The following is a 27,860-nucleotide window of genomic DNA, read 5'->3' as shown; positions in this document are numbered from 1 at the left end:
TCCCAAAAGGGCCTTATTAATTCCTTGAGAAACGTGATTCTTTATCCAAGAAAATCATTTTGTCAAAATTTTAGTCGTTCAAAAATTTTCTGCAATTTTTTCGAGAAATTGAGAATTTGTATGCCAAAACAACACATTGTTTGTCAAGTATGCAATTACAATCATCAATTTAAGAAAGATCCCGAAATGAAAAAAAAGTTGTCAAAAAATAATTCAATTTGCTATTATTTTATTTAGGTGTTCATGAAAGTATTTTTTGCCGTTTTTCCGAAAAATCGTTTCCCATCCCCAATTATGTCCATAAAAGATTTGAGTTCAATTACGAGCCCCCTCGTGCCCTCGAAAAGTTTCATTTCCAATTTCTGCACCCAAAGTCGTTTATACCTACTTATTCATTTTTCGGGTTTTCAAAAATTTTCCACTGGAGGAAAAATAGGTATAGCCAATTGAATCAAACTGAGAAGGTAAGTATTTTAATTTTTCACAATGTTGGAAAATGTTGTTGCATTCACCAAAAAATGAACTTTAATTTACTATGCAGCTAAATTTCGTTTCAGTCGGTAACACTGCAATGAAAATCAATAAGATGATGATATGCCGACAAAATGTTCAACTAGAAATGTGTTAATAATATTTTATTTTCATTTCTTAATTTCACGTGTGTCTAGTACAATTTCTCCGTCAAATTCCACGAACGAGTAAGAATACTTAGATGTAGATAAAATTGCATATGTACTTCGAATGACAAGGCGTCCACATCGACTATATCAATGTGTTTCACGTTACAGGAATTATGTCGCATTGATTCTCGCCAGAGGAGGAAGTAAAAGTATTCCTCATAAAAATTTAGCGAATTTGGAAAATAAATCCTTATTAAGGAGGACTATAGAAGTAGCATTACATTCTCGAGGTATGTAATTAATCGAATTTGTAGGCATTAGGTATTTTTTCACTTTTTAATACCTACTTAGAGACAAAAACATTATAATGACCTAATCTCTTGCGCAGTATTTAATTCAGTATGGGTCTCCACTGACTATCTTAGTATTTACCAGGAAGCGAAAAGTGCCGGAGCCAATGTATTCGGCAGAAGCTCAGAAACTGCATCTGACACATCTTCCTCTCTCGAAGCAGTCAAAGAATTTATTGATTTTTTCCCAAGTGAGAATTTAATCCTTTCAGAGCACAAATTCGCAGTTTCGTTTGATGCCTATTATTTTCTAAGTTATCGTGTAACCGTTTCGTAGATATCACCGTTTTGGCCTTACTGCAATGCACTTCACCATTCCAGTCAGTATTTTCTTTACGGAAAGCGTACCACATGATGAAAACATCCAGATATGACTCAATATTCTCGGTAACCCCAACTTATAAATTGAGATGGAAACGTTCGTCGAGTAAGAACAAAAAAATGTCAATCTTAATAAAAATTCTTGAAAAATAAAAAGTAGGTAATGCTCATTTTTTTCGGGGTAATTTTCTCAAGCTGGTGATAATTGGGAAGCAGTAAATTTCGATGTAAGGCGTCGTCCTCGTAGGCAAGATATGCAAGAAGAATTCATTGAAAATGGAATGTTCTATTGGGTCCGGACCAGCTTACTCCGTGTGAATTTAATTCAAGGTGGCAGGTAAACAATTCATATAATTAAATCAGTAGAGATCGAAGCTTGATAAGCGCTGAGTGTTTTTTTCCAAATTTCAGAATTGGTACGGTTATTATCCCCGCGAAGAGAAGTTTAGAAATAGATTACCCAGAAGATCTTATTTATGGCAATATTTTAGCAGCAGAAATACTTCTATCGATAGAAAACGAGAAATACCAATGCTCAGCAGAAGATCTGAACCTTTAAGGCAAACCACTGGTGTAATTTCATAATCAATCGCCAAAATTTCATCACAATGAGTAGTTCTAGTACTTCTGGGACCAAAATACATACGTGGATTTTTGAAACATAATTCAAAGTGTGTCAACTTAATGACTGCTTACAGCAAATTATACTTCACTATTCTCCCCAAGTGAGCATAGGTAGAGAGGTACATACGTACATAAACGTACAATGTATTCTGCATACATAATACGAACAATAATAAACCTATTACAATTCCTCCTCGAGAAATTTTTTCAACTCAAAACACAATCACTGTCATTGATATATTTAATATAAACGAAGGAATGCAGCGAACTGAAAAATAATATGCATGCAAAATAAATTCTAAGTCAATATACATATTACAAAAAAAAAAAAAAAAATACAAAAAATTCATTACAGTCTTCGAATACCTAAGCAAAAAAAAATACACGAGATTTAACATAAAAATGGCAAAAATAATAAATGCGAATTCGTACTGAAACGAGAAGCAGTACTGAGAAATATCGTTATAGTACATACTTAACTCTATAAAGATATTTTTATCACAAGCTAACAGAATTGCACTAAAAATTAAAATCGTATAGAAAATCTCTTGTTCACGTTATAGCACAGTTAGCGATACAAAAAAAAAAAAAAAAAAAAAAATGTGAATCCGACTCCATATAACAAATAATAAAACAATTCCATAGGCTACTTATAATGTGATTTAAACCTTCAAGAAAAAGTAAACTCTTAAAACACAAGTACAAAGGATAAAAATCGGAGGAAAAAATCAAAACACGAGAATGAGAGTATTATGAGGACATTTACAAAAAACGTAGGTAAGCGTATTTACAGTCTACGAAAAATTACAAAATATCCATAATAATTATTCAATTACTTACACAAATCGAGTACAACTCATTTCACGACAAATAATAGAATAAAACACGTAAGTAAAAATGACGAAAATAGAAAAAAAGTTATAAATAAAAACAAAAAAAAAACGAAAACAAGACTCAATTCTAATTATTCTGAAAGATCTATGAATTCACAAGAGATTCGTCGACGAATTTTTCAGTTCTGAAAAACATAAAGGTTGTAAAAATTAACAACTAATTTAAGATCATTTACTAAGGTAAGAACAGCTAATTAATTAGAGAACGGTCAAAAGTGTACAGAAAAGTAAATTGATTTTCAGATTTTTTTTCGAAAGTCGATTCAGACTGAAGTCAAATAAAAAAATGTGAATCCCCCCCCCCCCCCCCCCCGTCTAATAAATATTATGAAATCAAAATGTTCTTTCCCGACAATCGAAGCACAATTCTGACATCGTTCCCTTACAATAGTAATTTTGAACATGGATAAATTACCAATCAGATATGGTTCCTGGAGTAGGTCCAGGGTAGTAATACGGTGGAGGACGTTCGTATTCATTTGTTTGGGTTGGATTACTTTGAAAATTAGGCGCGTTCATATTTCCGGAAAAATCCCACCGTTGTCTGAAAAAAAAAGAAACCTTGTAAAGAGAAATATTCGCAAACATCCGCGCGATTATCCATCGCAACGGATACAAAACATGAAGCAATAAACAAAAACACAACAAACTTGGAAGCGATTTCATCGAAACGATTTTCATTGCTTTGATTAGACGAGACTGGACCGGCAGCGTTCAAAGCAACTGAATTAACTACGTTTGGCGGAGATCCTAAAGGTGGCACAGCCGAAACAGCGTGATGTCTTGATCTGGCTCGATCAACATTGGTAGCGCTACTATGCGAACTACTGGCATTATTGTTGAGATTATGATTAGCGCTATGTGGATTACTTGAACAACAATCGTCGTATGCTCGTCTGTTGTTTTTCTTCTTTTTTTTATCATGCGCGCTAAAAACATCAGACGAACGGGAATTAATCTCGAAAGTATTACAATATAAGTAAGTATATAAAAGTAAAATTTTACCTGGCTAAAGGGATATTGTCTCGTTCGCCGGTATAAATATCGTATAAGTATTCGCTGAAAATAATGATCACATAAATGAACATGAAATCAAATCACTAGACGAATTTCTAAGAAATCGATTTTTATCGTTTCACTTACGCTTCGACTAGAGGACCAGGATACGGATCAGATTTCTGGTATAAATTTGCTAATAATACGCTAATTATAATGGCAGGTATGAATAACAAAACAGCGCTACCCAGACTCATCCAGAATCCATTCTGTAAAAATTAACCGAATAAAGTATGACTCATTTACTTACACGTGAAACAATAAGTTTTGTTTCAAACTCACAAAAGGACTTAGAATACGACTGCAGCCGGCAACTACGGTGGCATTATAGGCCTGAGATACGGGCCAACAACGACCAATATCGTGCTTCGTACGACTGACTGCTTTTCTCAAATAATCTTCGATATGATTAGTAAACTCGTTACCGAATTCTTTGGCCAGCTGTAATTCAGAAAAATATCGCAATGAATCGAATAAATAGGTATAGTATTGTAAACGAAGAATTGATGATTTTCATTCAGTCGTGAGGAAATTCTTCAGAAGCCAGTTTTATTCTCGAGTATTTTAACAAACGACAGATGATGGAAGAGGGAGCGATGCAATTTACTATAGAGAAAGGTTTTCAAAAATAAATTCCACCTCAAAATCTTTTCTGAATTCAAAGAAAAAATATTTTAAATGAAAAGTGCAACAAAAGTGATCTTAAATCTGAAAAAACAAAAATAAAAAAAATCGAGGTTGTTTTGAAAAATATTGAAAAAAAAACAGCAGGATTTTTGGAGAAATTAGAATTAATTAGTATCATTGATCTGAAAACAATACAAGAATCATAAAGCTTAATGTTCCATTTCAGTTGTGCGCATTAAAATTTCTAAAACAAGAAAATTGATTTGATTTTTCGACGATTTTTCAAATTCCAATTCAAATTAGAAAACAACGAGAAAACTTTTTAAAATAAGAATCACTGAAATAAAAAAACCTCTAAAGTAGTGCAACTAAAAAATTTGATTGTGGGCGATTACATTTCTTTGGAGACGCTTTATCGGCTTCATCAATGATTTTGAAGTTGAATTTTGATTTCAAAAACACACGATGGAAAATAACATTTCTCCCTCTTCAATATTTATTCAAGGTATCGAAAAATTTCGTTGTGGCAATTTTCATTTCCTCTATATTACGTCAAACGTATAGACGACAAAAGAAACTTTAAATCAATAATTTTCCAGAAAATCCTCCAATGATTTTCCAGACTACAAACATTGTTACAATGTACACTCACTCTATTAACAATTGTGCGTCCTTGACGTTTAAGATTTTCTTGAGCTATTTCAACTTTCAAAGTTAACGATTCGATAGCCTGTTTCAAAGAGGTATGATTGAATTTTAAATGCTCTTGAAGTTGACGCGATGTGGTTTCAAGTTCTTTAGTAATAGAAACCATTTCTGCGACTTCTTTTTGATGAGTTTCTAAATACATCGCAGTGTTATGCAAGCTGTATGTTACCTAAAAGACAATAAAAATAATAATCATTAAATTTTCCGATAAAACCAAATTTGACCGTATTCCATATTTCATTTTACTTACATTTAGATAACTAGGAGGTAATTTGTTCGCTGTATCTTCGATAGCTTTAGCCAATTGCGTTAAATCAATCGATGTGATTTTCTCACTAACCTGAACACATGAATCAACATTTAGCGAATCGATTACTAAATACATAAGTTCATTATTCATTTATCTTGATTATACAAACCACGTTGTTAAAATTCATAAAACTGATTTCGTTCAACTTGGACTGCGATAATTTCATCAATAGAAGTTGCGCGTCTTGAGTAATTATATTAATATCGTAATCTAATTTAATATTGTTCACCAGCTCTTTGATACGATCGTGTATACCGAATTTCTGCGAATACCCGGCGACTTCGGAAATATCAATTCGTTTTTCTAGCTGTAGCACTTCGTATAAACTTAAATTATGGTGGCAACTTCTGTAAATTCAAAACAATATTTTATTAAAATACTCGTATAAACCATTATCAATCTTTCACCACCTGCACATGGTGCAACATACGAAATACAAACTACAAACCTAATAATGGTCCTCAAATTAACCGGTTCCATTTCGATGCTATCGTCACTTTTATAATATCGTTCGATATTCGAAAGTTTATCCAGTAAGTGGAACGTACGACTATTATGAGGATCTTTCAACGAATGACATATCAGTTTATCGGTCATGATTCCGCCTACGAAGTATATCAGCGCAACAGCCATCAAAACACCGCTCGATAAAAACATCAGCCATACAGCTCTGCAGACAGACAAACGGATACGTATTATGATGTCAATAAACTGCTACATCATTACACATTGCAGTCTCTATGCGCGCGAAATTCGCGCATTAAATTCTTATCATCGAGTAATACACTTCACTTACAACATCAAATAACGAGACCCCGTTCCTTTATTACAACAATCTTCCGAGTACCCGCTGTTAGGTCGACTACCACAGCATCCGCACAGCAATCCGAAAGTCAAACAAATTAAAATTATCAACAAAGTGCAACTAGCCGCGAAACATACATAGTATCTGAAACAGAACGCACAAATATTGAAAAATTTTCCAACAAATATCGGTAAAACGTGACTTTCTATGAAAAATTCATTGTTCACGTAGATAGACGCACCGATAAGGTGAAAAGTATGAGATCATTTGTTCGCCGCTACCGATCGGTTTATGGATCGATTTATCGATAACAGAGTTCATATTGTCGAGTATTTTAATAATTCTTTGAGCTCCGGTTTCGATAGCCGCGCCTAAAATGCAATACGAGTACATTATTATTAACAAGCACGTCGACTTTTTCACGCGATCATAATTACCCGATAATTACCTGTTTTCTTGATATTTTCCATAATTAACGGTACATTATTGTCGACAGATTGTTGTACGTAAGCTTGTATCTTCTCCAGCTCCTTCTTACCCTTGAGTACCTCGCCTTCGATACCTTCTGCCGTAAGTTCAGATAAGCTTTGTAATCCAGCCGTTACGTTAGGTAACTGAAAATAGCACGAAAAATTTAAATAAGCTAGTTCGAATTTCTTACAGATAATTGTTTCATTTTCAATTTTAACATCGAGGTATACCTCTGGTAAATACGTTTCGATAATCTTCCAAAAAGGAAAAAGAAAGCGTGAAAAAAACACACCAATTGTTAATACAATATTTTTTACATGCTTAAACATACATATTACGAGTATTAGACAAGACACTAAACAGTACAGGATGTCGCATAAAGTTCGTAACGTGGAAAGTTTTTAACAAGATTTCAATTTTTGAAGAAACCGAAATGGCACATATGTTCGGCCATACCTCTGAAGAATACCGAAACTTTAATCATTTCTATTGAGAATTAGGCAGAGCACTAGGCGATTTTACCAACAATTTTCAATGTTTTAACACTTTTGAAATTATTAATTCAGTCAAAATTTATAATTTTTCAGGAAATCGAAATGTCATAGGGAATTCAGTTGACGAAGTGATGAAATTTAGTCTTAGGAGATTATAGTGTTTGGTCGGAAATAATTTTTTCGTAAATTTTAATAGAAATTTTCCTCATTTCAAAAACGTCACTTTTCTATTAAAAACTGGCAACTTAAAAAATACAAAGTATTAATTTTTAAATCACCAAAAATTGAATATTACAGATCTAAAATTAATAAATCCCTTCAAAAATATTTTTTTCTTTTCGATTTTTTTATGTGACATCCAATAAATGGAAATATAACCTAATAATTTAGCAATTTTTTTTGTTAGGAATTTTAAATAATTTCAACATAGTTAAATACATGGGATTTTAAATTTCATAATAATATTTCTAAAATTTTGTTTAAATATAAAATTCACAGCCATTTTTCTAATTTTTGGGTGATTTCGGGTAATTCCAAGAACTCTGGCCAATATTTTGTCCTATTTTTTAATATTTCGCAAAATTTTGGCAATGAGTAGGTATTTTATAAATTTTTTGCCATTTTAATGATTTTTCTTAATTAACCTTTCATTAAATTTTTGCTAAACTTCGACAGTTTTTTTTTTTTTTTTAGTAATTCTAAGAAATTTTGAAAATATTTTTTGCACTTTTTGAATATTCTACAAAATTTTAGACTTGATATCTTATGAATGAATTTTCTTAATATTCTCATGACTTTTGACATTTTTTAAAAATCTTCGAAACAATTTTACGCCATTTTACAGAACCAAGGTCCCATTTTATGCATTTTGATATAATTTACAACGATTTTTGAATAAATTTATCAAATTTTTGTAGCTTAGTGAGTAATTTTTTGTAATATTTTAGGAAATTTTATCTAATTTATATTGGAATTTGATCAAATTTTCTATTTTTGGCTGAGTACACAATTTCATTAATTTTTTTCTTTCTTCGCAACATGCTGAAATAAGTACAAGTGTGGTATGTTTTCATCATTATTATGAAATACAACGACTTACTCGTGAAAAATTCGCTTCCAAAGATAAACTATTAGCGTTATATCTTCGGTTAAAATCTTTACAATGCGATTCTCTTTGACATTGTTTCATATCGTTAGCTATTTTCATACCAATTTGTTTCAAACCTAAAACAATAACAAAATAACATTATCATCTATTCGTTTTCTGTCATTTGTTTTTCATTTAAAATTTTAAAATATGTACAATACGTTAATACGTACCAAAATCTAAACGCGAAGACCTCTCGTGCAAAGATTCAGTCAATTGGTTAACTTTAGTAAGATCATTTCGTACAATACGGAGTCCTTCGATAATGGTAGTCAGATTCCATAACACTGTAGCGTTGGTTTCTTGGGTTAGCTTGTCCAGAACGATTTTTCCACTAGCTGTTGAACGAAGCAAACGTTTATTATGGTCGTGAAGCCATAACGGAGGTATTTTTCTAATTCGTCGTGTTCTTTATAAAGACAATTACGCGAAAATCTACGGCCAACGACGTATTTCAAGGTGGAGGCGTATCAATTGCACCCATTCGAGCGTAAAGGTTATTAATCAGTGGACATATTGCAGGGTGCAAGATCCGATACGTTGTTGGTAATTTAGCTCGAGAGCTACAGTTTATATAAGTATGACCCGACAGGTCGGACATTTTACCCAAGTGTGACACGACCTAAATGCATCTAATTTAATGTGTCGTCATACAATGTATATATGTATGTATGTACATTGTACAGGAGCACAGCATCTCTTCGTTTAAATAAATAGGTATTAATCGAGATAGACATGTGGCTGAGAGAATTAGATGATTGAGAATTTTCGAAAAAACAAAGCAAAAAAATAATCGAGCAATTTTTTCTGATAGAATGATCAAGTACCATCTTTAGCGGGTAAAGATTAGGTACATTTTGAATATGATATAGGTAAACCTATTTTGGAAAATATGTTTTCTCGTAATTTTCTGGTTAAAGTGAAAGATTACGACCTTTCGGCTTTCCTTCTTTTTAAATCATTTCAAGTCACTTTAAAATTAGGAAGAAATAACTCTTGCTTCTCAGTTTTTACTATTTATTAGTGCAAAGCTTTTCAAACACCAAGTGTTCATCATCAGGCTTAAATCACTATTGAACAAAATAACCAAGTCTACAAGCTTATATACTAGTGTACAAGGGTGTGGTAGTTTAACAGTACAAGGGTGTGGCAGTACAAGGGTGTGGTCATGTGGAAGAGGGTGTGGTTGTAGGTGAGGATGTGGTAGGAGTCATGTCTTCAAGTTTGGTTTTAATAACAGAAAGTAGGATATTTTCTAAGGGTTTTAAGTCATTATTTAGTAAATTTGTTTTGTTTTTCATCATGGCTATTGCTTCCCTAATGTTTAATTGAGATGGTTTATCTATTTTTTGTATGAGGTTCAGGTTTTCAAAGGAAGTAGTGTGGTTGGTGGCAATGAGATGATCTGAGAGAGCAGACTTATTTTCATATTTGTATTTAGCATAATAAAGATGTTCCTTGAACCTCTTTTTGATGTTTCTTTTGGTTTGACCTATATAAATTCCTTGGCAATCTTTACATTTGATTTTGTAGATGCCACTACAGTCTTCAGGTTTGTCTTTGTCTTTAGTGTTACCAAGAAGGTTTTTAATTTTGTTATCATTGGTGAAAATGGGTTGTATGTTGTGTTTTCTGAAGACTGTTTTCATTTTATTTGTGAGAGGGGGATAGTAACTGATCCTAACTCTTTTGACATCATCTTTTTCAGCAATAAAGGTTGTGGCATCTCTGATTAGTTTTTTGTTTTCATGTTTTCTTATAAGTTTTTGGATAGATGTTTTTGTGTAGCCAAGGTTGGAAGCAATAGACATGATGTTTTTTATTTCTTTATTTTGGTTATTTTTATTTAGGGGGAGATTTAAACACCTGTGTATCATGCTGTTGAAAGCAGCAAATTTTTGGTTCCAAGGCTGGAAAGAGTCTGAAGGAATGTAGTTATTGGTGTGGGTGGGTTTTCTATAGATATCAAATTCAAGATGGTCAGAATGTCTAATGATTAACATGTCCAGAAAAGGGAGTTTGTTTTGTTGTTCAAGCTCATAAGTGAATTTGATGGTAGGATAGAGACTATTTAAAGCATTGAGGAATTCCTCAATGTTGAAGTCTTCAGGAATGATACACAGGATGTCATCAACATATCTAAACCATGCTTTGGGAAAGTTTTTATTGTTCTTTTTGAATTTTGTCTCAAGGTGGCTCATGAAAAAATTTGCCAGAAAGGGAGATAAGGGGTTGCCCATAGCTGTGCCTCCTGTTTGTTTGTAGTAAGTTCCATTTATTTGGAAAATGTTTTGGGAAGTGCATAATTTTATAGTATTCATATAATGGGTTATTTCTTTTTTGTTGATATTTTGTTCTTTTAGCCAGTTTTCTATCATTTCTAAAGTCTCAGGAATAGGCACACTGGGGAAAAGATTTTGTACATCAAAAGATATGAGCCTGTCTGTGTCATTAATAGTAATCCCTTGCAGTTTTTCTGCAAGTTCATAATTATTTTTAACTTGAAGAGTTTCAGGAAAAGGAAGGTTTTGGAGGTTACAAAGGAGTTTTTTGGCAATGTTATAGGAAGGAGAGTTGATATTGGCCACAATTGGTCTCATAGGATAGTTAGGTTTATGGATCTTGGGAAGACAGTACATTTTAGGAACTTTAGGATTGGAAGGAAAAGGAGTGTTATTAAGGAAGGGAGTAGTTTTCACCAAACTTTTCACTTCTTTCACCATTTTATCCACAGGATCACTTTTTAACTTCTCATAAGGTCCTTCATTAAGAAGGGTTTCACACTTTTCCAAGTATTCATCTTTCTTCATTATCACTACGGTGTTTCCCTTGTCTGCTTTCATATAGTAGACACCTTTCTGTCTCAAGCTTTTGATGGTGTTGTTGTGGGGATGAAATGGAATTCTTGTTGGTTTATGGGTTTTGATGATGTCTACCACTTCTTTCTTTATGCTGATTTTTGTTTCTGAGGTCTCTCTCCACAATGAAGCATCCACATCAGAAATAATATCTTCAATAGGAGGCCTCATGGGTGGTAAAGAGAATTTTAGACCCTTGTTTAGAAGATCCAATTCTTCTTTGGAGAACACCACGTCAGTTAGGTTTTTCACATACACAGTAGTCTCATTAACACCATTACTGTCACTGCCACTGACACTAACAACATTGCTAACACCACTATGGTTACTTTTTTCTTTTAACAGATTTTTCAACTTTTTGTTTTGTGAATTTCTTTTCTTTCTCTTTTTCTCCTCAATTGATCTGAACATCTTTCTTTCCATTTCATCCCACTGCAGTTTTGGTATGGTCTGGCTTAGTTTTTTGTGAAGTGCATATAGTTCCACTTCTATGCTGGATCTTTTTGCATACAGGCTGTGAAGCTCAAAGTTGAAATTGGGCCCCGGATAGTTCATTTTGGAAAACCATACACTGAAAATTTGTCGGAAATGCATATTATACTACGAGTACATATGATAGGTTATAGTAGGTTCCTATTCGTAAATTATGTTTTTGGCTTTAATAATACTAATACGAATTAATTTTTTTGTTAGACAGAAATGGGAAGAAAAAATATGCAAATACAAAAGTATGATTCATCTCAAGTCGATGACGAAAGGTTTTTTTTTCTAATAATACAAATCATCCTTATCAGTTGGCGACGGATGTAATATGCAAGAACAATTTGAAATTAATGAACAGATAAGGACGTTGAATGTTGATTATGGGTATGAATCTTTTAAGTTGTCAACTGATTGCTGATTGCAAAAGGAAGAGGGATTATGTTTTTTTCATTTATGGTATCACATGCTCAATAATTGGAGTTCATCGAGTTTATCTTAACTCATATTACCCGGATAGTTGGGTTTTGATACATCCCGGGTACCTAGTTTGATAATTCATTTTTTTTTTAAATCACCAAGAGCGCTAGATGGAATTTAAAATTTTGTACATGTATTTTCGTAGAAAATGCCATGATTAATGATTTATTTTCGTTTGAATTCCACCGTACAAATTTTACTCACCTTGAAGTATATTTAGCAGCGTTTTTTCCAACTCTTTGAAATTCGTCACCAGTAACGTATTAATTTCCTGTAATCAAAAAGAAAGTACATATTTATCAGTATTAGCCATGTAGTTAGTTAGTTCAATTTGCGATAAAGCATACATTCACCGATAAAATAATCTACATAATTTTTCGGAAAAAATAATCATCTTTTTCGTGTGCATTAATATTTTCAAATCAAGTTATTTCAACTAACTTGAAAACTAAAACTTCTACTTCGCAGTTGTCAAAATCTCAAATTAGAGAGCAATATTTACTTTTGGTTTCAAATGAAAAAAAATTTACTTTCAAAAATACTTGCGATAGATAACTGATAAGTAAACGTGATACATTAAAAAACGTCAGGAAATTTTTGCAATTTTTGCATAGGTAAATTCAAAAGCCAACTGTGAGAAAGACTCTTCAGAGACTAGTAATTTCAAAGCACCTCGAGGAAAAATCTCATCACTCCTCAACCTTTCCCACCTCTCATCTCTGCTGACACTCGTATCAAGAATCGAAAATACAACAAGTGCTACAAATATCTCCTTCTCCAGCACACATTGCATGTAAATCTATACTCGAAACGTGCTTCTTACGCGAGTATAGCTTTTGTTATGTTGCTATCGTCGTCATTGCCGCCGCCGTCCTTACGCATTAATTAAACATTAGAAAACACAAAACATTCAGTCTCGTAGTTCGTTGAACTATTCTATTACACATGCTAAGAAATCAATATACGCGTCCGAATAAAAAAACTCACTACTATACCGCGATGAATATTTTAAAATAAATAATAATAGGTACGAATTTCATAGAATGAATGAAATTCCAATCACGCTAATACGTGACGGTTTGTCTACAACCACATCGCAAATTATACCAATTGTTATAAAATTTTATGGGTGATTCATTAAAATAAATATATAGGATTATAGTCAGGTTTCAAAGTAAAGCGCAATGCAATCAGCGACCAACAAAAAAACCGCGAGAACGCCTTGATAATTTTTAAACAATTAAAAAAAAAGTCGCTCAAAATATGTCAAAGCTCGATACAATACGATATAATCATCGCAGGAGTGAGGAAATCATAAGACCAGGAAATTCTATTACATTTGATATGAGCGATATGAAATTTTGACGCTTTGTGCTCCACGCGGACGGAACTAATTCATAAATGTGCTTTCATTCAGATCGAACGCATTTCAAGGGCTTCATCCAAACACGAGGTCAATTCTTCGCGATGATTTTCATCTATCTGCAGTTGTATAATTATAATCATTTCTACTTTTCAACCGTTACCGACCATATTGTTTCGCTTGATGGAGCCGTATCACGAATACGTGATATGAGCGAGCTGCGAGGAAAATTATTTTCGCGAAATAGGTACCTATGTATATTTTCACAATGTAATCGTATACCTATGTCGATACGTGCACACCTATCAATTGTAAAAAAAAATACGATTATTGTAGTACTTCTCAACTTTGAAAATTCCAATCCCTCGATTTCTTAAACAATTATCGACCAAGTTGGAGAAATAAAAAGTATTGTTTTCCGCGGCATGGTCCAAAAACAATAACATGAAAGTCAATTCATCGCGATAATTTCCATTTCAACAAACCATAAGGCAACGATTTCATTTCACTTGGAATAGCCTTGATTTCAAAATAAGGCTATGATGATCGAATTATATGTACACGAAGTAGGTACCTAGTACTACCTACTACCTACTTAACTATTTATACAGCTTCACACACAGAAAAAAAAACTTCATCTCATGATGTACTACATTCTTTTTAGTTTTCAAGCTAATACTGTGTGAGACTTACAAGTAGAACGACTAACAACAGGCCAATTTACCAATTTACATCCCGTTAGAGTCGCTAAAACGGTTATATATCAAGCCTTTCCGGCGCGAACGACAATAAATTCAATGAAATGCAACGCAGTTTCTCTCTAAAGAAGCTTAATTACCGCCCATATTGATAAACTTTTACAAACAAAAAATCTTTTAAAACGATAACCATCTGCGATATGAGATAAAAATAAAATTTTACTCTCGCGGATAATTAATTACGCCAGTAATTATTATAGCGACAGTGCAAGTGTCGATGTAGTTTCAATGACAAATTTGTGTGAAAAAAAGTACAATAACAATTAGGATCTTACTTTCTTCGTATTATTAATATACAGTTCGGTATCGGTAAAGGCAGTGCGAACGTTTTTCGGTAAATTGGTAACTCCTTCTTCCAAGACTTCATTGGTTGCGAAAGCGCATATTACTCCGAACCTGTAATAACAATATCGTCAACGTTAGATTATTACGTAAATAAAACAGTTGGTACAGTGAGTAGGTAAAGTATGGTACTTTTTTCTCATACAAAGGTACGCAATACACATGCACATTGCACAGGGTGTCCCTCCCTAATTTCAACATCCAATATGATTTGAATGCGGGTAAAAATCAGTTACATAGAAAAAGAGAAACAAAAACTTTTTACGAACAGAGAGAGTCTATCACCTTGGCATTCCAAGGGACAGGAATTTGAAAATTTTCCGAAAAACCAACAACTTCCAGCACTGATTATACAAAGATGGTCGGCAGAAAAAAATTGAAATAGTAAACAAATGTGCCAGCCAAAAAGAATTCTAGGCGCTGAAATGTCATTCTTCGAATTTTGAGACATTTTTCATCTTTCAATTGTGCTCTATGAAAATTATCAAAATTTCATTTTAATGGAGGTATAGAAAGTTGAAATTTGGTCAACACTCTTATTTTCAATCTATAATGTAATGTTACTTGGGGTGGTTTAGTTGCAGACAGAATACAGATGAAAAAAAATTGGAATTAAAAATTGAAGTCTAACAACTCATAAGTACCTAATCTGAATTTTTTTTCTCTCTTGTCCGGTCGGCAATACTATCTAAATTCCCTTCTTGTCCCAATATTCGAGGAACTTCATCCTCTCGTCATCAACTGTCCGGTCCAGTTTGTCTGCGTCGAAGTCACCACATAATCGACACCTGAAAAGGTGATCTGAAAATTGATACCTTTCTGCAACTCAAATTCCAATTTCCAAAAATTTCCCAAAATTTGAAAAATGAAACTCAAAATCTGAAATTTTGCATGATCGTTCAGTTTGAATGCTCCTTTGATCTCAGCTCAAAATTTTCCTGTTACTTGAGATACCTCCCTTAAGATAGTCTTAATGTATGGTAAAAATTCATCATTCTAACGAAGCGGACTTGCTAAAAAATTTTTGTTTTATAGTAAAATATTACGATGTTATGTAGGTCCATCTCTTCTGGGTTAAAGCTATCTCTCTAAATTTGAAACAGTGAAATTTCACTGCTTAGCAGTCACGACATTTTGGCTTCTTAAAAGCAGTAGTTTTTTACTGCAAAACAGTAAAAAATTTACTGAATTGACTGTTTCAAATTTAGAGAGTACGTTCTGTAGCCCATTCCAAATAAAACTGAGCTGATGTACTTTTTCCAAACGAATGACACCCGGAGATAGAGTGCCAAAAATATTCTCAAAAAGTCGCCGAATTTTAACCAAATTTAGCAGAGACCTTCATTTCGAGTTGAAAATTATTCAGAAAATTTTTTAGCTCCGGAAGTGTCCCCAGAAGAGAGCAATGGGTTCTCATAGAGTTTTCGAAAGAATCATGTTTTCTTTGCTCCTGACGCTACTCAACCTGTTTTTGGAGAAATGACCCAGTCCCAAATAAAAGTATTTGTTCCGCATTAATAATGCCACAACTTTGAAAGATATCTATGAAACTGGGGAAATATTTTGGAACGTAGTGATGCCAACTTTTTGGTATTATTGCTATTTTTAAAAAAATCAAAATAATCAAGTTTTTGTTTTTGTTTTTTTTTCAGATAGATTTAATCCATTTGTAGCTCCTTCAGATCATTTACACATACACATGTTTTTATCTAATTTCCGCCAGCACTCTTATGTTCCATTAGCTTAACAAGCCAAATTGGAACACCTTGTATGTTTTCTTCGAGCAAATAAACTCGTCGACGAGTCTTCAACAAGTTGTTTACTTTCTTTACACATCCACAATCTTCAATATGTTTATCAACACAACCCCTTTTAAATGTGTATTTCAAACCAAACTAGTCCTTATCAAGGGACCGGTTCCTGTATTAGGTTTCAAATCCCCTGCTTATTATACTAGGACTACACATACTATAAGCTCTTTTCACAAAAATCTTTTATGCATAGTTAGGTTACTCGACTCCACTGCATCTACATACACCAACGTTTGTAACAGTACCTCACCACCGCATCGTTTTGAAATACCTATACAGCAGTAAACAGTTAGTAAAGTATACCAAATAACCGTTCCTGCGTTATTTCGTCCTCGTATGGTACGCCTAACACTGATCTGATAATTATTTCAACAAGGAAAAGTCATGACCATGACTGCCAACGACCACTCCATCATTGCTAATTGTATTGCTAAGTTTACGCCTGATGATTTAATACGTATTTAATACATATTGCATATTTTTCCTGATCGTATATTTCGTATTACGAATACTTACAAGCAGTAACTGGATGTAAACCGATTTTTTGTTCAAATAAATACAAACATATTTTGTTTAAAGTCAATGCCTAGTCTAGTGAGTGAGATAGCTGAGGTTATTACAGGAGTACAAATGGAAAGACTAAATTAGAAGAGATTTTTGAATTTTTAACTTCCCCATTCAATACAAAAAATTAAAATTTTTTATGGATTTCAAATCCTCAAACACAACTACCTATTCTAAATCAAAATTTAAAACATAGTCCCCCCCTCTCAGTATCTTATCTACCAATTTGCGATCCTCATCGTATACCAAAATCATAGGCTTGATCCTAAAGTAATGATTTTGGAAAAACAACGTTTGCCTCGAGAATGGCCCCTTTTTGAGAGTCCTTATGTCTTCCTCAGGGGCATCTCTAAAGCAAGCATTTTTTTTGAGTAATTTACAACTTGAAATAAAGGTCTCTGCTAAATTTAGTCAAAATCTATCGACTTTTTTTTCACGATCCACCCTATAATGCACTAGCTCATCTGCAAAAGAGAACCTACTTCAAATCCAAATATTTTTTTCGTCCTTCCGGTTCACACGTAGATTTTTCAAAGATTCAAGTCGACACTGCCCCATTATTAAAAGAGAAATAAAGACAACAAATCACACAAACCTACTATACAGCACACATATTCAAGCTTCACAACACAGATACCATTCGTAAACAATGCGTATTGTGTGCGACTAATGCACGTTCCAAAACTTGATGAGTAATGTGAAAAAAATGTTGTTACGAATTGCCGCCGGTGCGTAGCGTAGTAAATTTTATAAAAGTTAGCATAATGCGATTTTCCCATATACATAGTTCAAAGACACATCAGCTGTAATCGTCTAAATGCACTTATACTATGCTGAATCGACCATACTATCGTTGTCATTACTCAATATTTTACTCAACGTGAGTAGGTCTAGGTAGGTATGTATGTACGTGTATTCTTTTTTCTCATTAAGCAAAAAAGAGATTAAACGATCACGCGAATGAACCTAAAAAACTACTCGTACAGTTCACGTCTATCAACAGTGAAAACGATGCCACATTGCTCAGTCCGAAAGATTGTAACCGGGTGTGAAACAAGGCCACATTTGGAAACAATTGAAATTGCTCAAGTTACAATACAAGTCACAACCTGTATTATTTAACCGCACCATCTGTATCCAGCATTCTTATCGAAATCAGGCCTATCGATTTACGATCGGAGAGTATTTTTAAATGTATAAAATCTAAAACACTTGAAAGTTGCAACTTTATCCATAAACTGTTTTTGTTATACAACATCAGGCACTCACAGAAAAGGAACATTTATGAATTTTGGATAGATACCAGTCACGATGGGGTGCCCAGATCAACCTTTGGCACAATCTTATCAAAAGGGCAACTTCTATTCCTAAATTTGACTAAGATAACGTAACCCAAATGAAAACATGATCCAATACTTCATTTTTATTTTGAACAAGATGTGACCAGGAGAATACTTCACATTCACGACTCAAGAGATTTTTCCAAGGAGTGCGATCCAAAAGGGCTAACTTCATCGAAGAACCCTCCAGTTGCTGATATCACTGAGGAAACCTCTGGGTCCTCACCTCACAAAGGAACCTCTACAACTCGTCCATTCGGATTGAATTGGAATTAGGCTCACTAGAGCATGTCATACGTCCCCAAAATCGCGTTTTGAGCTGCCAAAGTTAATTTGTCGATGAATTTTTGGCGAAGTTTTGAAAATGGCAGAAATAGTCTACCTAAATACTATACATATTCGTATACCTACTGTATTAATTTTCTGCAAAAATAGCAAATGGGGATAGAAATTTGGAACTAGGTTTCATGTGCTAAAAATGTCCCCCATTTTCGAGTCGATTTGGAACTTCCGTAAAGGTTGACTTTTCTTCTGCAATTTGAAATCGCTCCAGAAGACATTGTAATCAACTTCCGTAAGTAAAAAATTTAATACTAGGACAGTTAAATCAGAAATCTGAAGTGACGAGTTGAAACGTGTATTTTTTAACAAGTTAAAAAATCTCAAACTCTAAAATAAAACTAAAATCATTAATTTTCCAACAAATTACTGAAAGTCAACCCACCACCCATCGATAGCCACAAATTTCAGGCCGATCTGATGCCTTCAGGAAAAACTGACTTTTCTCCAACAATTTTAAATTGCTCCAAAAGGCGTTGTAATCAAATTCGGCAACTGAAAATTTAATCATGTAATAAGTTTAACATTTTGAATCGATTAGGGCAGGTGAATCGCGAATCTGAGGCGACGAGCTAAAAAGAGTATTTTTCTCTTTAAAAAAATTCTGAAACTGTCAATTTCTGCAGCAAATCATTCAGCATTTCTTATATCCCTCAAAAGTGACTCTCCGAATCGATTCCGAATGTGGAACAAATGACAGGATTGAATCATCAGCTACCGAAGTTGATTTTAACCCCTTCAGGAGCAATATAATGGCGATGATCGATTCGGTGATCCACAGTTCCAGATTTTCATCTCTGTAATAATAAGTCTGTTCGGGCGACCTCCACAATTCCAAAATATGGAATTGTGGAACGTTTAACTTCCATAAAACTGTTCGGGCGGTTTTGTGGAGGTTCCATAATTTTTTTTGTGGAACTGAAACTTCTTCGAGAAAAAAGATCGAGGAAGTATGGAACTTCGAGTTGTGGAGTTTGATTTCTAGTTGATTTTTGGTGATAAGAGTGATAACACAGTTCACTTTGGTTAATTTTTGTCAAAATTTTGTTGAATTAAAAAATTTTTGTTACGTCTCCCTTCTTACACATTGTCAAAAGCGAAATCAGTAAACTCTTTGATTCAGATGATGAATTGAATGATAAAGTGAGCTGTTTATGCTGAGAGAAGAAGTGCCTAGAACATCGCTTATTTGATTTCTATGAAGAAACTGTGCCAGTGTATTTTGAAATGTCTATTCAACTCGGGGTTTAAAGTTGAAAAATTTTTAAAAATCATTCAAAAACGATTTTGTGAAAATTTCCACATTGCCCGTTTCTTTTGTAAATATAAACTTCCACAAAACCGTTCGGGCGTTGTGGATTATGAAGTTCCACATGTTTTTTAAATGTTCCACAATTGTGGAACTGTGGAGGTCGCCCGAACAGACTTATTCACTCTTTTTGTAGAAAATCAACATATCACCAAGCTATTTCCACCATTTTTAAATATTCGCCCTAAATTGAAGAACTAACTTCAGCAGCACAAAATTCGGTTCCGTGGACTGGTAATTGGTTATTCAGTGAGTCAAATTTCAACTCAACCGGAGCTGACGAGTTGCAAAGGTTCCTTTGTCAGAACATTATGTCAGCATCGACTCAAATCAACTCTCTTGGGATATCGACTTTCAAGCTAAATTTTTCATTTCCATACAACCAGTTAGTGGCCACGTGCCAATTGAGAATTTATGAAGATCCCTACCTATATAGTTCATTAACAGATCGATAGTTTCAATTATCATTTCACGAGCACTATGGGTTATGCGGGTTGCGCGACTATCAACCTACCATGATACCGATAAATATACGCAACAAGTGGAAGTTGAGGTTTGAGGAAATTTCCCTCAAAAGATCTACACAATAGTGATATACAATGCTCATAATATACTTACGAAATCAACACCGTAACGGCGACCAATAAAGCTCCGTAAAAGTGTCTCCTACACGGATCGTATCGTTTATCAAAAGGCTGAGATCTAGCACCGCAACGTCCGACGCATCGGCAACAACAGAACGTTAGGCCAATTATAGGCATCACCGTAGCGAATAATACCACACATACTACGACCGCTAGTACGATTCCGTAATGGTTTAGTAAAATCGGCCAATCTTTTCCGACGTCGCTGACGTGAATAGTGTTTTCATCAGTGATCTCGAGCAAACCTGAAAGAAAATCATTGATCGAAATTCAGCATCGGCGATCAAGTTAATCTAAACTATCGTTCATATGTATTTTGTATAAGAGTATAGTTATCGTATCATAATGCACAACTAATATACAAAACAAAATGTACATGCAACGATGTCAAGGACCTTTCCGCCTCGCTTACACTCACCTTTATGCTAACCTAAACATACACTCGCGGGTACGAATATCGTATAGGCATATCATAGGCAATAGGCCTCTCTACCTGTACGGATATCGCCACCGCGTTAATACACCTATTCGCTAATTATTTCGTGAATTTTAAACACAATTCTACCTTTTTTTTGCCTACCGATCATTTAGTACGTACAACCACTCATATAATCGGACAAAATTCAGGTCATATTCGACTGCTATGCTATGCTATGCCGTCTCTCTCTGGTATACCCACCTAAACTCATTTCTAGCGGAAGTACCCAGCATACTTATTTCATATTATACCTCGAACCTCGCGATATTAACGCCGCAACGTAATTGCTAGGTTTTTTTTTTTGTTTTCAAAATGAAAATAATATAAAATAGAAATGAATCTCGAGCCAAATTAGCGATGCACGTTTCAACGTTATAAAACATTCCGACAACACGTCACCGTGAAAAATTTATCAACGGTGATTTTAAAAGTAAAGAAAGAAAGAAAAATCTACAGTTATTTCTAATCTACTACCGCAATCGCATTATGTGTTCGACATCGCTCGTGTTAATTGATTAACGCTTTGATAATTACGCTAAAGCGAAATTGCAACCGTTTAATTCTCCCCCTGCCCCATCATGTGCATTATGTACTTTACCTTCCTGTACCTTCTCACTGTCTTGTCCCTTTGCACCACATATAGCATAACTGTTATTCCTTTTAAGTTTCAACTTTCGAGTTAAAATATTGATTTTTCAACTGTCGGTCGCAAAAGCACGCCAATGTTTGCAGATTTAACAACGTGTATCCTTATCGTGGTGTGTTCGCTTGTGTTTTCTCAAATCAATGCCAACACCACTGCAGACAGCCAAGATGCGGAACTAAGGATTTATTTTCGTACTTTTCACCGAAGTAGAGCAGTAAACCATTGACTTTTTCGAAAAAAAGCCTACATTGGTATGCTCAACAATCTCAACAAAACAAAAATTTCGATCATCGGGAATTCGGGAGACATTCTGTTTGTACCTGACACTTTTTTCATGATGCTTTCCCAATCGGACTATCCACTAACCCTATACAAGCAATACAGGATCAGTTCAAAAATCATTCTTTATGATGAATTTCGAGTGAAATGAGATACTCAGAACAGTTTGGTTGGTATTGAAAAGGTTTAATTTATATGAAAATGACACCAACAACACACATGCCATTTTGCGCCAGAAATGGAGCTGAGAGGAAGAAGTGAGGGACACGCAGCTCAACCGTGAGGCTCAGTTCATGTCTCACTTCTAGACTATTATTTTTCACAGAACCAAATGGCAAGTATGTATATTCTAATTTAGCATTAATGTGCAATGAAGTACAATTTGCAAAAAGAAAAAAGTGACGTTCACTTTGACAGTGTACAAATATCTAAACGTAATCAACCAATTTGTATATGAAACTTTCAGGGTACTTATTTGGAATTTTTTGTACAACATATCAAAAAGAGACCACTCCACAATTTTTCAAATCAGAACACAAATCAGTTCAATTTTTAAAAATTTTTCATTTTGCGCACCTGCTCGGGGTAATTACAAAATTTGAGGTCACTTTTTTGGAAAGTTGACTTTTGGCATTTTTTGCGCAATATTCGTATATCTAAGAACATTACCTTCATTTTAAAAGTAAAACGACCAAACAATGCAAAAAAAAATTGGCAAATCGTGGGACTTTGAAAAAAAATTTCTCGTAATTGAAAATCATTGAAATCTAATTTTTTAAATTATTGGCTAAAAAATTGTTTTTCGGTACTTTCTATGGTAATTATTATACAATTTCACATGCTGATTGTTTTCCAAGTGTTTTAAACAATTTTTGTTCAAATTTTTAAAGTAATACTCAGAAAATTGCGAAATTTGATACACAAAAAAAGGTCATTTATTGCATACTTAGACACAATATTTTCATCAGAGGATGAAAACAAGTCGACAATCGAATTTTTTTTTCAACTTCCAATGAATACTATTTTCGTGTCAATACTGGTTTTTCAATTTGTATTGTAGATACGTCATATTTTTCGGAGTATTTTTAGTTTTTTACGTTTACCACAACCTCAAATCTTCCTGGCATAAATGCAAAAACCAAAAAGGCCTTTGATGGCATCAAAATATGAAAAAAAAATTTCAAAATCGACACATATCCCGGAAAGTAGGTACTACAACCAAAGACCTACTTTTTAAAAAAATTTTCTCGTGATTATTTAAAAAAGATACTCTTAAACTATATGTTCGTCACCGGACATGAGGCGTAATTACAAATCACGTCACTTCGTGTGCATGAATGATGGATCGGGAATTTTTTTGTGCGCGTTCAATGGTGCCTGATAGTACTACATGTCACTTCCACTTAGTAGAAAGATCAGCAATTCATTATGGCGCCGTACAAGTCGCGATTTTGCAATTACCCCACTGCACCTTATTTGAGTTCCACTATCATCTGCAGTTTTCCTAATTGTCCCCAGCTTCACAATATTTTTGATTGTGACCTTGAATTCAATTGAGTCAAACACATCGGTTTCAAAATTCGGCACAATGACTTTCATAGGTAAGGATAAGGATGTCTGAAATTAAACACTTCTCTAGATTTCCAAAAATTGGCCAGCCAGCCAAATAAAAAAATTTGCGGTTATTTTTGGCAATTTTTCTAATTTTTTTGAAAATGATGATAATGACTAAAAACTTGGCACCACTGTATTGCAAAATAGTTTCTTAGTTTTATAAATTATACTTTTCGATATTTTGGCAATTTGGCATGATTCACAAGTAATTATTTCGAAAAAAATTTCAAAACACGAATTTATCCAAAAAAAAAAGGCGATTAAAAAACTTTCAATCATAGAAGTGGTCTGGGATTTTGATGGCAATGGCTTAGGTCGACGTAGAATCTCAAATACTATCTTTTATAACAGATTATTTTTCCAAAACTAGTTGGGTAAGAACTAGAGCGAAAAGATCCACACTCCCTTTTTGAGGATATGTATCTTTCCTCCAGGAACACCGGCAGGGCAAAACAATTTCTGAATGGCTTTGAAACACAAAATTAAGGTTTCCACTGAATGTGGCCAAAATCCTTCGTTTTTTTTTCTCTTCGCGATCCATTCTAATTTATACGAGTAATTATGTAGGACGTATTTTGACATTTTCAAATTTTAAATGATTCTTTCTGAATGAAAATGAGTCGTTTGTCATTTGAACACCCGAACTCGTATCTCATAAGTCATAAGGGATTTATTCAACATTCAAAAATCCGCGAAATTCACCTAGGATATAAAAATAATACGTTTTAAGGAACACTACTTCCTCTTTTGCACTCATCAAGCCCCCAAACCCAAGATGAGCTTCCTGAAGAGACAAAAACCTTAAAATTGTCATCTCCTGGAAGTTTATTCTTCACCGAAAATGGCTAAATTTTCAATACAATCGCATTCCTATTCCAGATTCACAAAATAATCAAGAAAAAATCTCAAGTGTGTACACGCAGGTGAAGGGGTGCAGCACTACAGGAATTTGACTTCCTTTCCCATACATCTTTCTCGTTCAATGTCTCGTCTCAAAATTCGTTCAATTTTACATCGAAATAGGAGAGTGATTTTTTTAATGCATTCCCTCCTCCCACTCTTCAAAATTGATCTCTTGACACAAAATAACATAATCGCGTTGTTCGTTCGCATATTTTCTAGGTATTTGGATAGCGAAATAATTGATTGAATCCTTTCCCTTTATTTTTGTGATGAAAATGAAACAGAAATGAAACTCTGGAGAGTATGGTTTTCGATAATTAATAATTCTCCAAAACATAATACCGCACTCGAAAAAAGGATTCGGTACGAAATTACGATAATTCATGACATGAATTTTGAATAGCGATGGCACGGCACCAAAAACCGACTATGAGACATCATGAAAGGAGAAACGTAATTAGATTTCTTCCTGAGGCGTTTAAAACTGGCCCGGACTGTCGAGAAATTGATTTAAAAAAGAGAGTCGAGATGCACCATGTTCCTTTTTTTAATGTTTTACATGTTCACAAATAGATCACCGGGGAAACAAATGTAATAAACGGCGTGAAATGGACATTTTCACTTTTATACACACTCGGAATATTTGTAAACATGGATGTAATATCATTGAAACAATGATAATATACTTTTATAACATCACATTAGTTATCTGAACGTTAAAATGTTCTTCATTTCAGAGAAAACATTAAAGGTATTTTTTCAAGAAAAGTAAAAGGCTACCTACCTAAAGTATTCATCATTAAATGGGAAATGTATGATTAACTGTGAGGAATAAGATAGATTTGGCAATGTGTTTTTATAATACGTAGTAGGCTACTTTTCAATTTTAAAAAAAAATCACAGCCTGCAGCGGCGCATTTCTTTCATGTGAAAGCTTAAATAAATATTTGGGTAATGATTGAAAATCAAAACATGTAAACATGTAGGTATAATTTCATTTCATTATCATCATAAATCATAAAATGATAATTTGCCTGGGTTTTTTTTTATCTGTTTGTGTTTAGGGTCAATGAATCATTTTTCCGTAGAAAATATTTCATAAAGGAAAGAATCTGTTCTGTGTATTTTTCTACTATTTAGCAACGTGTTGATATTGACAAATTGTCATATTATAGATAAGTAATTATTTTATAGCTTCCCAATTTTGAGAAGTGAGCATATTGTCGGTACAGTTTTCAGTCTGTAGGTACATTTACTCATGTATTTGTACGTCTGTTTCATTTGAAATTCGTATAAGTATTTGTATAATTTTTCGATAACGAATTTTTGGCAAAGAGAGTTCATCAAGGTTCAAAGTACATACATTTTTCGATTATCTTATCTCATGCTTGACGCTTCTACAGGATTATTTTATTTTCTTCATACGTTTTTTGCTACAGAAGTCTAAATCAATAATAAACCCTGTCTTCAAGTGAGCCCCCTGTTTTGACATATTTGAACCTTTTACAAAATACGTTTCGACGAAAGCCTGCAAAACCTTGACCGAAACGAGAAAACCCGAGACACAAAGGGTGATAAAGGGTAAAAATGATGTTGGAAGCTGAATGAGAGGATGCGCACTAAAGTTCAACAGAGATGCGATTTTTTTTTTGCCATTTTCAAGGTTGCCTAATCAATATGTTTATATAAAAGAATTATTTCTACTTCATTTTTAAATGTGAACGTGGGCTGAACTTACGGTAGCAAAAGCTACGTATACGAGTGACTGCCTAGAGTGCCTACCATATTCCGGAGAAATTATGTAAACAATATTTTGATATAAATCATACAGAGTAATAAAGATTTTACATTTTTATACACTCTAAATTAAACATTTCGACCTGCAATAAAATAAGATACTCGAATGAATTTACCCGTGACCTACTAATTCATTCAAAGCGAAGTAACACTCGGTTATCTCATTTATTTTTACACTGTCTTACCAAATGCATATAATTCCTTTGTTCCACTCGGTGTATCGCTCAATATCAGTGTAATTGTTTTGTATCAAATAACATCGAGATTTCCAGATAAAATGCAAATCATTAAATGCGTCAGTTATGTAAGGTAGAAATATTCATTATATTCGAAAGATGAACATTTTTTCATCTTTTGCATAACATTTCCCGAATATTATAAATCAATCAGGCTTCAAATAGACCGACGAATTGAATAATCAAACGAGTAGGTCATTTCCTCAAATATGGAAGCCTACTTGTCATCATTTCAACGCTAAATTATTCAATCTGAAAATCCATTTTTCGGTACAAATTGAGTAGAAGAAAACCTTGGTTAAACACGAACATAAACGATTACAATCACAGGCCATAAAAATGCATGCACTCACGATACGATAAGGATAGACACAGATCCTAAATATCGCGCTTGTCAACAAACCACATAAAATCAATTAACGTAATCACTGAATGACAGAAGATGTGAATTACGATTTCAGGATTTCGGATTGTTTAGCCAAAACTCAAGTACGAGTACTTACGAATCACAAATACTTTGCATACCTAGTAAAATAGACGAATTTGTTGATTGTAAGGTCTAAGGTAGCCTAGGCACACATAAATACACACAGCATTAAAATCGCTTCACATACCTTCGGGGAAAGCTTGATCTTTTCCGATGAAATTGATGAACTTTTCGGTCAGCATGTACAGATGAGCCATTCCTCGTGGATGGAATTTAGTAGAGCTTTTGTAATCGTAGGATACATTGGCGTAAGAATATTGTACTTGCTCGTATGGTAACACATTATTCAAAGGCTCCGTTGTTGCTTCTAAGAGTTTGGCAGCATTTCTATTCTTGGCAAAATATTCTTTCAGCCAATCGCCTCGTATTTCTCCAATGAGCAAAGTAAATAGAAGCAAATGAACGGATATGGTTTTAATGCTAGCCATTTCGGACGAGGAGACTTCCAATGGACTATTGAAACATTTTCAAAAGACTTGGGAGAGATTAACTACACTTAAAATACGTAAACGCGAAACTCTACACTTATATTGGTAAATCGCGAACATAACTCAACTTATAAAGAATGAATCACAAACGATTGATTTACTTAACACTACAACATTTTAAATTTGTTCAACCATTATTCGACACTCCGCTGTTACTTAGTTACTGTCTCAGTTCTTTCATTCTGAATTTTCATTCCAATTCCAGTTCATCCCAACTC

The 27,860-nt window shown here is 33.8% G+C and overlaps 2 protein-coding genes across 3 annotated transcripts; one reads left to right on the top strand and one right to left on the bottom strand.

Annotated features, from left to right (window-relative positions):
* The first annotated feature begins 572 nt into the window (after positions 1-572).
* Csas (CMP-sialic acid synthase) lies at positions 573-2,318 on the top strand. Its single transcript, XM_065358078.1, has 6 exons — positions 573-698; positions 789-910; positions 1,009-1,161; positions 1,248-1,397; positions 1,487-1,628; positions 1,703-2,318. The coding sequence occupies exons 1-6, from the start codon at positions 595-597 to the stop codon at positions 1,848-1,850; spliced, it is 819 nt and encodes a 272-aa protein (XP_065214150.1). The 5' UTR covers positions 573-594; the 3' UTR covers positions 1,851-2,318.
* On the bottom strand, positions 2,139-27,860 carry promL (prominin-like). 2 transcript variants are annotated; one of them, XM_065358074.1, is made up of 20 exons: positions 27,282-27,860; positions 20,689-20,959; positions 14,641-14,761; positions 12,449-12,515; positions 8,600-8,764; positions 8,379-8,503; positions 7,016-7,039; positions 6,763-6,928; positions 6,556-6,685; positions 6,306-6,458; positions 5,958-6,179; positions 5,619-5,856; positions 5,450-5,539; positions 5,144-5,368; positions 4,147-4,305; positions 3,952-4,073; positions 3,814-3,867; positions 3,459-3,737; positions 3,224-3,352; positions 2,139-2,933 (listed from the first exon to the last, which is right to left on the bottom strand). In XM_065358074.1, coding segments are annotated over exons 1-20 (3,042 nt in total). In that variant the 5' UTR covers positions 27,583-27,860; the 3' UTR covers positions 2,139-2,932. The 2 variants fall into 2 exon arrangements, with proteins under 2 accessions (XP_065214146.1, XP_065214147.1); XM_065358075.1 differs by lacking the exon at positions 7,016-7,039.

This window comes from Planococcus citri, chromosome 3 (genome assembly GCF_950023065.1).
Source record: "Planococcus citri chromosome 3, ihPlaCitr1.1, whole genome shotgun sequence".
In the NCBI taxonomy this organism is placed as follows: Eukaryota; Metazoa; Arthropoda; class Insecta; order Hemiptera; family Pseudococcidae; genus Planococcus; species Planococcus citri.
This window is presented reverse-complemented; position numbering and strand designations above follow the sequence as displayed.